The sequence below is a fragment of the Olea europaea genome, unplaced genomic scaffold (assembly GCF_002742605.1).
Source record: "Olea europaea var. sylvestris unplaced genomic scaffold, O_europaea_v1 scaffold2718, whole genome shotgun sequence".
Taxonomy (NCBI): Eukaryota; Viridiplantae; Streptophyta; class Magnoliopsida; order Lamiales; family Oleaceae; genus Olea; species Olea europaea.
Window position 1 is genome coordinate 61,197 of NW_019245592.1, and position 14,428 is coordinate 75,624.

The following is a 14,428-nucleotide window of genomic DNA, read 5'->3' on the forward strand; positions in this document are numbered from 1 at the left end:
CTGCCCGGAGGTGGGAGCTATTGTGTGACCTGCCCGAGTCCATTACTGAGCAACAAGGTGTGATGCGGGTCCTCGACCTACCTGCCTCTGAGGCGGAGGGAGTCCCTGCACGGCACGGTTTCGGTGATCAATCATTTCTTCACTCATAATTTCCACCAGTTCATTATAGGTGGAGGGATTCTTGCTGCGCACCTCCCTCCAGAACAAAGTGTTTATGTTGAGCCCGTCTTTCAGGACTGAAAGGGCTTCTCTGTCAGTGACTTGTTCACAGTAGGTGATTTCGTCTATAAACCTGGCGAGATAGCTTTTCAGCGTCTCCCCAGGGGCCTGCCTCATATTTTGCAGGCGTTGCACTGGTGTCTCTTCTTCTCTGTGTGAGAGGTATTGGTTCAAGAATGCTTTCTTCAAATTTGACAAACTTCTAACGCTTAGGGGAGGAAGCTTGTTGTACCACACTTTGGCGGCTCCGCCTAGTGTTAAATGGAAGGCTCTGCATTTCAAGGCGGGCGAGGCTCCCCTTAGGCTCATCTGTGTCATATACTTGGTGAGGTGCTTCTTCGGGTCCCCCTTTCCTTCATACTTGGGGATCTTAGGGGGCATGAAATTTGCTGGCATTGGGAAGCTTCGGATCTCCCTTGAGAAAGGGAGGTTATCATCATCATCGTCAATCTCATAAGATCGACAGGGCCCATCTGACCTTTCATCATCTTGAATGTTCTGGGGAGGTAGAGGTGCCCTTCCTCAACTCCTCCAATCAACTAGGTTCCTCATGTCCTTCCTATTTCTAGGAGGAGAAGGGGCATGTTCTTGTTCCTGATCCGGTCGAACTGATCTTCTCACTGGGCGGACCCTATTGCTAGGATCCTCCCCTATCCAGTCGAAGATGCTTACGGATCTTTATTCTTCATATTCTTGAGGGAAGTTATCCCCCAAGTGGGGTTCTGATGGCTAGCTCCCTTGCACATAAGATGTGGCTTCAACGCCCACTTCTCTTTCGAGGGGGCATTCTCTGTGCTGACTAGTGTGGCCTCGAGAACGAGATACTGGGGCTTCCTGCACTGGGTAATATCCTTGGGGCATTTGAAAATCCGAGTGACCTTGGGCTTGCATGAGGAGTTCATGCATTGCCATATTCTGAGCTGCGATGTCTCTCATACCCGCAGCTATTTGAGTCATTCCTTCAGTGAGCATGGTTGTTCTTCCATCTCGGCGACACTGGTGATGGGGTCTTTGATGAGTAACATTGTTATGGAGCACCTCTTCTTCAGAGGCCCCTCTCATGGGGTTGTTGTCTTCATGGCTGTAGCTCATCCTATCTCCTTTTTCAAGGGTGGTGAGAACTTGGATTGTAACTCGACTTTGTTCTTTTCAAGAACGTGCCCTTTTTAGGGTTAGTCGCTAGTTTTCCGGTAACTTCTCCGATGGAGAATGTAGAACTTTGAACGGGAAGTGCTTTCCACAGACAGCGCCAATCTGTTGACCTCGAAAATTGGACCTTCCACATGGCCAACCGATAGCTACTCCACGTATTCCTCCCTGCACACAATCAACGCACGGTCAGACGCACAGGGCCGGGACCAGCGGGGGTGGCGGCGGTCGTATACACTTCGACGGTCAAATTAGGTTCAGGTGGTACCTAGAGGTTGTGTCAAAAACACTAAGGGGGAGGAGAAAATATATAAACTTGCTATGGAGTGTTATGTAGTAAGAGTTTCATTACCTTTGCCTCTTGCCAAACCTTGGGTATTTATAGGTGGGATGAACCGTTGGATGTGAGACACGTGTATACATCTGACGGTATGAGGCGTCCGCTCATAGGCGTCAATCAGCTGCATCTGTAGAGTGGGCGGGCAGTTTGTTTCTCCCGTGTTGAGTTGACATAAAGTTGATAAGTCACATCAACTAGCCTCATGAAGACGTCAAATCAATTTAAACCTTAGGTGCAGAGAGGATCTTGGCAAAAATCTCTTTCTGAAATTGACGGCGAATCTTCTAACAGAGGTGCACTTCGCCTCGGCCTCAGGGGCGAGGGCGCTTTGGTCAGTTCAGCAAGATCACCTATGTCTCACAGTGTGTTATCAGGTCGTTCACATTGGTGAGATCACTTCAGAAACATTTCGAATGGGTGTCTATCAGGTCGGAATGTATGGTGGTGAGCATTTCGAGGCGATTCAGATAGGGGCGTAACAAATAATATTCAAAAAATCGTACAAATTAAAATTAGAAGAAATAGATACACCACTGGATTGGAACTAGGTACGAACTTTCATTTTGAATGAAAAATCGTTCAATAATTTGCAAAATGTCCTAATTTATTTTTCAATTAAATAGGCAATATATGTTAACAAAATGTCAATACTCAGTTTACAATCAAAATTAATTAAACAAACATTATTATATTAACAAAATTGAAATTATTTATGTGCTTATAGCTTATATCAATTTTATGTGTTTGTATGATTTCATTTTTTCGCAATTAATTTTTTATGAATGAAAAGTAAAATTTTTAAGTTTTATTGAAAGATTCCTCATGACACTAAGGCCAATTTTTCTACAAATTCATCCATCATTAATTGATCAAACTCTCAAATCAAGTGATTAGAGGGAAAAAAAGAAAAGAAAATCAAGAAGAGGGACAAAGCAAGCACCGATTAAAATGTTTGTACTTGCATTAAATCAGTAAAATTGAATATATATTATTTTGTTACATTATGTGTTAAAAATCAGGAAGTGCTGTGATGGTAAAGTGGACAATACCTTTAAGTAATGTAGTAGATTTGAATCACTTTTCTTGTATTTATTTTGGTAAAAATTGTTAAAATACAAAAATTATAAAAAAATATTGCTCTTTAAGAGTTTCGAACACAGGAACTCCAATTCAATAGTAGAAGGGTTAACCAACTGAACTACTAGGGATGTTTGTTGTTAATATGAATTATCAAATATATAATCTAACAATTCTATCTATTATGAGAAAAAAAAATTCTCCTCGATAAATCCAGCTAGGACGGCCAGCACCTAAATCCACCTCTGGTTGACACTACTATAAGATGGGAGTGACTGTTACCCTATAAACCTCTAAATTAACCTAAGGGAACGGGAGATGGCGAAATAGATTCGTTTCAATTTTTCCTTGTGATTTATCTTTCTAAAGTTAAGCAGATCAATTTAATAGTTTAACTCTACTTATAAGTAATTATTTTGAAATTACTTAAAAAGGACATTTATTTGAATATATGTACCGAGAAAGTGCTACTAGTTTTTTGGGCAAATTGCATTGGAGGTAACTAAACTTTAACCAATCTAGTATACGTTAATTTACAAGCAATCAGGTCAATCAATATAGATTTCTTCAATGAATCTGCTGATATATCTGTCAAAACTAATGTATGCCAAAATGCAAATCCATTTTCCCAGTATATATTTCTTGAGTTGTCAACCAGATTGAGCTAAACTACCGATCCATGTTTATTATAGCTATGCGCTAAGGGGCTGTTTTTAATTCTCCAATCAATAGAAAATAGGGGTGAACTACTGGAAATGCTATGTTTTTTGAAGATGACTCGATCTTATTTGTCAGAGACTTCACTTGGATGCCTCTTCTTTATATTGATATCTATGCGAAAAATATTATAAATTTTCCATTACATGTATAGGTATAAAAAGGATTAGCCGCGTACCAAATCCTAGCCCAGTCTTTTAGAGAGGTGCTAACAAGAGCAAGTAGCTCAGCTCGACTAGTTTGACAACTCTAGAAAGATCATTTTAGACCGACTTGAACACGACGAGGGAGTTAAAGCATGGTTTTTAACTGTTTATTATTTCGAAAGGGCTGAGCACAAGCCCAAATATCGGACTATTTGTATTTGATATTGGGCCGACTCGGCCTTCTCATGTGCAAGCTGCTTATGCGACTACATAAATCGTTTGCTGTAGCGCGAAAACTTAGGAACGCTGTAGGAGAAACTGGAGAGAAGTGCGAAACCCAATTTATTCAAATTTTCCATTTTGATTTTTCAGATTTCGACTGTAATTCCTTCGTCTTTATCCTCTTTGATTTTCTCTTCACTAAATTCCGATTTATAGTAGTGTACAAAAGTAATCAGTAAATCCCATGGATGAATCTGAATTTCGACGCTGTCTTCAGCTCTTTCCTGTCGTCCGATCTCGCGATTATCACGTAAGCCTCCCCAAACCCATGTTACTTGTATATGCTTTTTTTATCCATGTGTTTGCTTGCATATAGATGCATGAAATGGATCTTCATTTATTAATTTTGAGCAACCAAGATGGTTTGAGGATATTTTGATCTAAGGTTCTCGTTTTCTGTTTGTATTTTTTTTTTTTTTAAATTGTTCTTGTGGCTTATGTATGGAATTTTGCAAGTCATGTGTTAATCGTTTTGTTCTTTTGATGGTTAATTTGTGCGGAATTTGGCCATTTGGCCTAACTAAACAATGTACTTGATGAAATGACCTTTGATCAATAATAAAAACAAATAGAAAATGTAAAACAAAATCCCCCTTTAGTTGTTAATTTAATGCCTTCCAATTTTACTCATTTTATCCCATCATTTTTCCTTCAAATTAATCTTAAAACCCTATTTTTATCTGTTAAAAATAACATATTCTTCCCCCGGTTCTTCTTCTTCAATTTTAACTTCTCAAAATTACATTCACATATTTCTTCTCTTCAATCACATTTGAACAAGGATTTGATTAGCATACATTTACATTAAAAGAAAGAGGATAGATGTTCTTAGAAATTCCATATATGTTGTATTTTTATTATTAAAAATAGTATTAAATAGTATTTGGTTGGTATTGTTTGCGTATTTAGTGTGCTTTTTGTATTATCTATAACCATTAGATGTAATAACACTCCAATTGTTATTTATAGAACACCACTCCAACCGTTATTTGTAAAGTAAAACGATACTACAGTCGTTATCTATTGTAGTTTGATTTTTTCAACGAAATGACTCTAATAATGGACTCACTAACGTATATAACACAAAAAAATTAACTAGTCACAAAGAACGATTGAAATGACATAATTTTTATATTATTGAGATGGTGAAAATACAAGTTATTACAATTATATGTGTCGATTAAGTTAATAAACATATCTATTAATTTTTGTACATATCATGTACATATTACAATATAAATAAGTTCCATTTATTATTTTTCAGGGAAAGAATGGACTGTGACTACTTATACTTATATTTATGCACATAACAGCACAAGTGTCGTTTTTATGTCCAGTAACGACACTTGTATCGTTCTGAAATTTTCACCGTATATGTAGTTTAAATACCAATTTTAAGTATACCGTATATGTCGCTTACCGTATTTGCAGGTAGCTTACCGTATATGTAGGTTATCGTATTTGCACCTATTGTATTTGCAGGAAACTTATCGTATTTGTAGCTTACCGTATATGCTGTCTACCGTATTTGTAGAAAGCTCACCGTATTTGCACAAAATTTTCACAAACTATTTTTATTCCATTTCATATACAGTGAGTGATTTACACATATTTGCTAGATACCTATACGCAACTAACATACCGGATATGCACTTACATACACCAAAATGTAGAAATATCATATTTGCATATATTATCTAAATAAATACCGGTTGGACAACTACCAAATCGGATGTTATCAAATTAATTAATTTTCTTCAGATTTTTTTCTTAACATACAGATAATAAACTGTAAAATTATATGAAGCACATAAAACAAAATAAATTGGAAAATTTACGAAGTATAAGATTAAACTGTAAATATGTAAATCGTTAAATAAATAAATATGTGAATTGCAGAAAATAAATAAATCTTCAATTCAAGGCCTGTGCGAACACGGTTTCCTTAAAACAGATTCGTCCTCTCACCGTAAGTGCTTGAGGTTTAATCCGAGTGTCTATTTCTCAGGATACAATGGTAAAATCCGTAGAATCTGAGCACCACAAAAACTACTCCGGCAAATTGATTTAGCGTCTGAACAATATCACCACCACGACTTTGGACAATAATTGAGATTACGTAGACAAAAAAATTATGCAGTATGCAGACTATATTTGTGTGTGCAGACATAGTTTATTTTTTCTCCAGTATTTTCGAGTATGCTGGAATTGCCAGAAAAATTATGAGATTTAATATATAAAATAAATTTGCTATTTGCAGGGGTATAAGTAGCCATGAGCCTTTCGAGCCTCGATATTCGATAATTTGAATCCATTAAAGTCGCGAAATGGACATGCCTCTCACATAATTTGAGAGATACTCTTATTACTTTTGTTTTCCAACAAATGTGAATGATGACTTGTGATTTCACTAACACGGCATCTACAATCTATGCCAATTCTGCTGTTATTCACCACGTAATCAATAATTCTGACTCTCTTATATTAGGAGGCTGATCCTTCAGGTCGACGCGATGGAAATGAAACGAAATATAGGAGAAATCAATAGAACGACACAGGTGCTGTTAAGTCGATAATTTGCAAACACGAGCCTTCCGGAGCTCGATATTCGATAATTTGAACTCATTTAAGTCGTGAGATGGACATGCCGCTTACATAATTTGAGAGATACTCTCATTACTTTTGTTTTCCAACAAACGTGGATGGTGACTTGTGATTTCACCAACACGACATCTACAATTTATGCCAATTTTACCGTTATTCGTCATGTAATTAATAATTCTGACTTTTTTAAGTTAGGAGGTCCAATCCTTGAGGTCGATGCGATGGAAATGAAGCGAAATATAAGAAAATCCAACAGAACGACACAGGTACCGTCAAACGTCACTTGTGTCGTTCTGTCGATAAACACGAGTATGAGCAGCCACGAGCCTTTCGGGTCTTGATATTCCATAATTTGAACTCATTTAAGTCGCGAGATGGACATGTCGCTCACATAATTTGGGAGATACTCTCATTACTTTTGTTTTCCAATGAACGTGAATGGTGACTTGTGATTTCACCAACACGACATTTACAATCTATGTTAATTCTACCTTTATTCGTCACGTAATTAATAATTCTGACTTTCTTAAGTTAGGAGGTCCGATCCTTGAGGTCGACGCGATGAAAATGAAGCGAAATATAGGAAAATCCAATAGAACGACATAGGTACCGTCAAACGTCACTTGTGTCGTTCTGTCGATAAACACGAGTATGAGCAGCCATGAGCCTTCCGAGCCTTGATATTCCATAATTTGAACTCATTTAAGTCGCAAGATGGACATGTCGCTCACATAATTTGGGAGATATTCTCGTTACTTTTGTTTTTCAACGAACGTGGATGGTGACTTGTGATTTCATCAACGCGACATCTATAATCTATGCCAATTCTACCGTTATTCGTCACGTAATTAATAATTTTGACTTTCTTATGTTAGGAGGTTCGATCCTTCAGGTCGACGCGGTGAAAATGAAGCGAAATATAGGAGAAACCAATAGAACGACATAGTTGTCGTTAAACGTCACGTGTCGTTTTGTCGATAAACACGAGTATGAGCAGCCACGAGCTTTCCGGACTTCGATATTCGATAATTTGAACTCATTTAAGTCGCGAGATGGACGTGCCACTCACATAATTTGGGAGATATTCTCATTACTTTTATTTTCCAACGAATGTAGATGGTGACTTGTGATTTTACCAACGCGACATCTACAATCTATGTCAATTCTATCGTTATTCGTAACGTAATTAATAATTCTGATTTTCTTAAGTTAGGAGATCCGATTCTTGAAGTTGACGCGAAGGAAATGAAGCGAAATATCGGAAAATCCAACAGAACGACACAGGTGCCGTCAAACGTCACTTGTGTCGTTCTGTCGATAAACACGAGTATGAGCAGTCACGAGCCTTCCGAGCCTTGATATTCCATAATTTGAACTCATTTAAGTCGCGAGATGGACACGCCGCTCGTATAATTCGCAAGATACTCTCATTACTTTTGTTTTCCAATGAATGTAGATGATGACTTGTGATTTCACCAACATGACATTTACAATCTATGTCAATTCTGTCGTTATTCGCCACATAATTAATAATTCTTTCTTATGTTAGGAGGTTCAATCCTTTGGGTCGACGCGATGGAAATGAAACGAAATATAGGAGAAACCAACAGAATGACACAAGTGTCGTTCTGTCGATAAACACAAGTATGAGTAGCCACGAGCCTTTTGGGCCTCAATATTCAATAATTTGCACTCATTTAAGTCGCGAGATGGATATGCCGCTCATATAATTTGGGAGATATTCTCATTACTTTTGTTTTCCAACGAATGTGGATGGTGACTTGTGATTTCACCAACGCTACATCTACAATCTATGTCAATTCTACCGTTATTCTTCACGTAATTAATAATTCTGACTTTCTTAAGTTAGGAGGTCCGATCTTTGAGGTCGATGCGATAGAAATGAAGCGAAATATAGGAAAAATTAAAAGAACGACACAGGCGTCGTTAAACGTCACTAATGTCTTTCTATCGATAAACACGAGTATGAGCAGTCACGAGCTTTCCGGGCTTTGATATTCTATAATTTGAACTTATTTAAGTCACGAGATGGACATGCTGCTCACATAATTTGGGAGACACTCTCATTACTTTTGTTTTGCAACGAATGTGAATGGTGACTTGTGATTTCACCAACACGACATCTACAACCTATGTCAATTCTACCGTTATTTGTCACGTAATTAATAATTCTGACTTTTTTATGTTAGGAGGTCCGATCCTTCAGGTCGATGGAAATGAATCGAAATATAGGAGAAATCAACAGAACGACGCAGGTGCTATTAAACGTCACATGTGTCGTTTTGTCGATAAACACGAGTATGAGCAGCCACGAGCCTTCCGGACTTCGATATTCGATAATTTGAACTCATTTAAGTCGTGAAATGGACATGCCGCTCACATAATTTGGGAGATATTCTCATTACTTTTATTTTCCAACGAATGTGGATGGTGACTTGTGATTTCACCAACGCGACATCTACAATCTATGCCAATTCTACTGTTATTCGTCACGTAATTAATAATTCTGACTTTCTTAAGTTAAGAGTTTCAATCCTTGAGGTCAACACGATGGAAATGAAGCGAAATATAGAAAAACCAACAGAACGACACAGGTGCCGTTAAACGTCACTAGTGTCGTTCTGTCGATAAACACGAGTATGAGCAGCCACGAGCATTCCGGGCCTTGATATTCCGTAATTTAAACTCATTTAAGTCGCGAGATGGACATGCCGCTCACATAATTCAGGAGATACTCTCATTACTTTTGTTTTCCAATGAATGTAGATGGTGACTTGTGATTTCACCAACGCGACATCTACAATTTATGTCGATTCTGTCGTTATTCGCCACGTAATCAATAATTTCGACTTTCTTATGTTAGGAGGTCTGATTCTTCGAGTCGACATGATGGAAATGAAGAGAAATATAGGAGAAAACAAGAGAACGATACAGGTGTTGTTAATCGTCACTTGTGTCGTTTTGTCGATAAACACGAGTATGAGCAGCCACGAGTCTTCCGGACATTGATATTCGATAATTTGAACTCATGTGAATCGTGAGATGGACATGCTGCTCACATAATTTGAAAGATACTCATTGTTTGGACAACATGAAAAATGAGAACAACACTAGTGCTGTTATTGTTATGAAAACAACACAAGTATTGTTACTTATGTAAATACGATACGAATAATTGATAACTTGTATATTTAAAAATAAATTGTTATTAGATCAATGATATTTAACTTCTGAACATCATTTCTATATTTTCTAGATAAAATACTAAAAACAGTACCAGTGATGTTTTGTTATAATAAAAAATAAATATCTGTCATTATGGTTTTATCGATTCAAGGATATATTAAAATAATATGAAAATAGATACCATATTTAAATTATCAAAATAACCACAATATATTATCAATAAGGGACAAATCATAACAGATAACTGTTGTACTATCGTTTTACATGGAGAATAACGACTGTAGTGTCGTTCTACACTACAGATAACGATTGAAGTGTCATTATCGTTCAATAATTGCGGAGGATACAAATATACACCAAATGAAAAAATAAAATCAATTAAAATATCATTTTATACTATATTCAACAATAAAAGTACCAATGTAAATGAGATTTCTAAAAATACATTTCTTTTTTTTTTTAAATATAGTAGAGATTTCAATGTAGATAATATAGATATCAAAACTCTTGTTCAAATGCTCACAATATTGGAGAAGATAGAAGAAGAATACAATGAATAACAAGATTTTAGGGAAGAAAACACGTTGATGTGTTTTGTAGATGAATTGAGGGATTTAATTGGATTGAAAGGGTATTTGAGTATTTTCCATGGTGAGGGCATTTTAGATATTTGATATTATTAATTTATCGTATTTTGTAAGTGAAGGTCATTTGACCCAAAAACATTAAAGGAAGGTTATTTTATCAACATCATTGTTTGACTAAGCTTTTTTATCAAATCCCACTTAATTTTTTGGTTCAGCAACTTTGTTTCTTGATGGCATTATTATTTCTTTTAAACTCAAGCAAGTGTTAAAATGAATTGTATATGCATGGTGCTCGGTGACATTGCTATTTGTTTTCCTACTTAAGTTAAATCATGATATCTTTTTCTATTCATCATTATGATTGGTTTTGCTTGAGTGGTAATTTATTGCTATTGCATATGTAATAAGTGCCCAATTAGTTGGGGAAAATTCCCATGTAATAATATGCAGTGGAGAGTTTTCCCTTCTTTGTGTGATGAAAATTGGATTACAACAAAGCCAAAAATAACAAAATATTTGAAAACAAATGAAACGAGGAAGAAATCTATTTTTACTTTCAAAACCCTCCAATGCAAAGGGAAAATCCAGGGGACTGTAACCCACATTAAACTTCCACTATAACTCAATTAATGGGGTTTCAATACTCTCTCTACAATAGACTAGAGGCTTTATGAAACGTGCAGAACAATGTTTTCTTAGCTAACCACAAGTACTTACTCTATTCTATTTCTGCTTTTTGCAGAGTTAACTGCTAGTAATTTTTCTGTATAACTCTCGTGTTTGAGGCTTGTACAGTTCTTCTGAAATTTTCCCAACAATTTTCATACAATTTGGTTGATATGTGGTTCAGAGCAACTTTGGCAGCTATCTTTGAAATTTGTACTGGAAATTGAATATTTCATGTAGGGACCAACTTTGTTTTTATTGATTCACCGTTCATAGCTGCAGCTGCAGCTCTTTTGGTCTCCACATAGGGTGAACCCTCGCACAATTTTGTGTATAATTTGGTTTTAAATTAATTTTTTTTTCAAAAAAAATAAAATTTGAAAAGTCTTAGGTTGTCAAATAATTGCATTAAATGATGAAGTGAATTGTCATGAAAAGCTAACTTTGTTATTTTGTATTTCTTTTCAAGATAGATAGGGACATATATGGATCTTTTGGCTGCCAAGATTCTTGTAGTGCTTACAGACTCGTCTATGCATGAAAAATCTTGCGTTAAGATGAGGTGGTTCAATATAAACAATTGCCTATCTATAATATTTAATAAATAATGATGTACTAAAATAGGAGGATGTCGGAGATCATTTAGGAAAACATTGTAGACCCCTTTGAGAAATCAAAACTATTTTTGTAGTCTGTTCTTTTAGCAGTTATTTCGTGTTTTTGCTCATAGCATATCGTAATTTCTATATTTTCAGTAGGAAATATCATTTTTTGTGTGTATGGTCGAACTTTTTACGGTTTTTTTTTTAAGATAACTAGAAAGCAACATTCACTTTATAGTTCTAAGTGCTTGTCTATTTTTATGTGCTCTACTCTAAACCATCCATTCTCAAATATTTTATTTAAATCAATAAAAATTAGTGAAACATGTTTGGGTTGTTTATTCAGAATGCTTTGGTTTGTGAGGCGTGCCCCAATGATTGGATAATGCTCTTACCCTTTATTGTCATTGTAATTGCCTTTTGGGATTGGAATGTTAACTTTCATGTTTTTATTTTAGATGGATTTGGATGGTTCGAGGCAATCAACTTCTCTGTCTGCACAAACTGAGGTACATCATAATTAATAGGAATCTTCTGAGTTCGAGTATCCTGCATTTTAACTTAATAAAATTTACTCAGGTGGAGTGGGAAGATGCATGGGATGGTGATAATGATAGAGGTACACAGGCAATTCAATTTTGACCTTTTGTCATTTTGATCGTGAGCATTTGAAAGCAATCAACAAAATAGTTAAGATGATAGTTTAATACTCATGTCTTTTATTTTATGAATGTGTAGGATGTCTCAGAAGAAATATGCTTCTGAAGATTGTCCTTATCAAGGAACTTAATCTGCAAATATACTGTGAAGCTAATCTTTCTTGATATAACTGGGAGATTTAATATTAACTATATTATTTAATTATTTGACACCTTATGTTTTCTCTTTCATCTCGCTTCTTTTCAGAACTCACTTATTCAATGCTATTCTTTCGCTAACTCGCTTAAACTACAGCAATGACTAAAAGTGGATGGAGTGAACTATTCTGATGCTTTTCTCCATTTATATAAGTTGTTTCTTGGAACCAATATAAACTGGAAAAAGGATGTTGGGACCACATAAATTTTTTATGCACTAGCAATTTCAATGCTGTACAATTGTATTTTTCTTCGTTATAATGAAATCCATATTTTACATTAATGCATGTGACAGAAGCATTTTGGGACAAACTAAAGTTGGCTGCCACAGAGAAGGTATGCTTTCTTCTTTTAGAATTTTGAGATCTTTTCTTCATATTATTAAATGATTCAAAGTTCTTCACTAGCTTGTTTATTAGGATCTGATGAGCCGTCTTTATATATTTAAGATTTAGCCCCTGTTTGACATAATATATATATATATATATATATATATATTTTTTTTTTTTTTTTTTTTTTTTTTTTTTTTTTGGGGAAAGAATGAGTTTTTGAATAATAAATTTTGGGAGAATGTGTGGTTAGAAAGAAAGGAAAAGTTTTGAGTTTACGTGAAGAATTTTTTATTGTGAGAATGTGTGGTTGAAAATGAGTATGAGAAAAAAGAATAAGAAAGAATAGTTGTCAAACAAGGGCTTAATGTTCTATATTATGAAGCAGATTTTAGTATTATGGTTATATGTCACTCTCTCGCTCCATTTTTTTTTTTTTTTTTTTTTGGGGGGGTTCATATAGCAGATTCCATCCATTGTTCAATTTTCTCTCATCTTCATTGAAATAAATGCTTGCTTTTCTGGTTTCTAAAAATTCCATTTACTTCATTGTTTCCAGTATGCTGACGTACCCATTTCTCATCTGACTTACTAGATAGCTGTCCAAAGATTTCAATTATGAGCATGCTTGGCTAATCTTAAAAAGCTTACTGACAAGTAAATAAGTATACAATATTTTTTATTTATTGGTTAAATTTGGATGCAAGCAAGTTGATTATATTGACCGAGTTACTTTCAAAATAAGTAACTTTTTTTACTTATTAATGTTGTTCTTTACTCTCTAGTAAGCTATAACTGGTTGCCGCATCTATCAACATGAAGTTTTTAGGTGGTTTTCGTTTGATATGCGTGTTATGGTAAATCAACTGTTTACCGCTTCTTGCAATGGGAAATGTCAATAATTTATTTAGCGTTCCCTTGTTGCTTTCAGATGGGTCCAGCTGAAGCAGAAAGATTTTGCAAGGCATTTCAACGGGTTTATAATAAACTTGTAAGTATATTAAATGGATACGTTTCTTTGCTCTGCAAGTAACCATTATAACGCATTTCTTTTTCTTTAATTCGTTCGTTTCATTATCCGTCTCTTCTTAATATGATCCAGGTTTATGAAGAACTGACGCTAGATGCTGCTCGGAAGTTCGTAAACTCTTCAGGATCTTCTGGAAAATAGCTGTTGACGACCTGTGCCTATACGTTTATGTATGTAGCACCGTAACTTGTTATGGATGATGAAATAGTAATTTGAGTTAACAGATGTCTTCTCTTTGAATGATCAGTGTTTATTGGTGGTTTTTTTCCCCAGTAAAAAAGAATTTTATATTTGTTTTTATACACTATATTTTTCTTTTGTTTTTTTAATACGCTTTTGCTTTCCTGCACTGTATTTTGTGCTCGGATTGAGGATAAATTAAGGGAATGGTGATTCAAGGTAACTAGAAAATGTTCTCTAGGGCCACTATATCTCTTTGGCTATGAGCTATTTGTAGAAGAGGTGTTGAGAGCTTCCTTAGGTTTAAGGAATGGGAAAAATTCATAACTTTGCGCTCGAGGGCCAATCCCTGTCCGGCCTGAGGAAATCTTTGCACGCCTCCGTTACCTTTTGGAAGGCCTACGCCCTATAGAAATTGTCTACCTGAGATTGTCCC

General features: G+C 35.5%; 1 protein-coding gene across 2 annotated transcripts; it reads left to right on the forward strand.

The window, feature by feature from the left end:
- The first annotated feature begins 3,914 nt into the window (after positions 1–3,914).
- LOC111383567 lies at positions 3,915–14,138 on the forward strand. Of its 2 annotated transcripts, none has more exons than XM_023007682.1 (6): positions 3,915–4,180; positions 12,055–12,105; positions 12,176–12,215; positions 12,749–12,789; positions 13,724–13,773; positions 13,885–14,138. In XM_023007682.1, exons 1-6 carry the CDS (start codon positions 4,115–4,117, stop codon positions 13,898–13,900), a joined length of 264 nt encoding a protein of 87 aa, XP_022863450.1. In that variant the 5' UTR covers positions 3,915–4,114; the 3' UTR covers positions 13,901–14,138. The 2 variants fall into 2 exon arrangements, with proteins under 2 accessions (XP_022863450.1, XP_022863449.1); XM_023007681.1 differs by having other exon boundaries at positions 3,918–4,180; positions 13,714–13,773.
- The last annotated feature ends 290 nt before the right edge of the window (positions 14,139–14,428 follow it).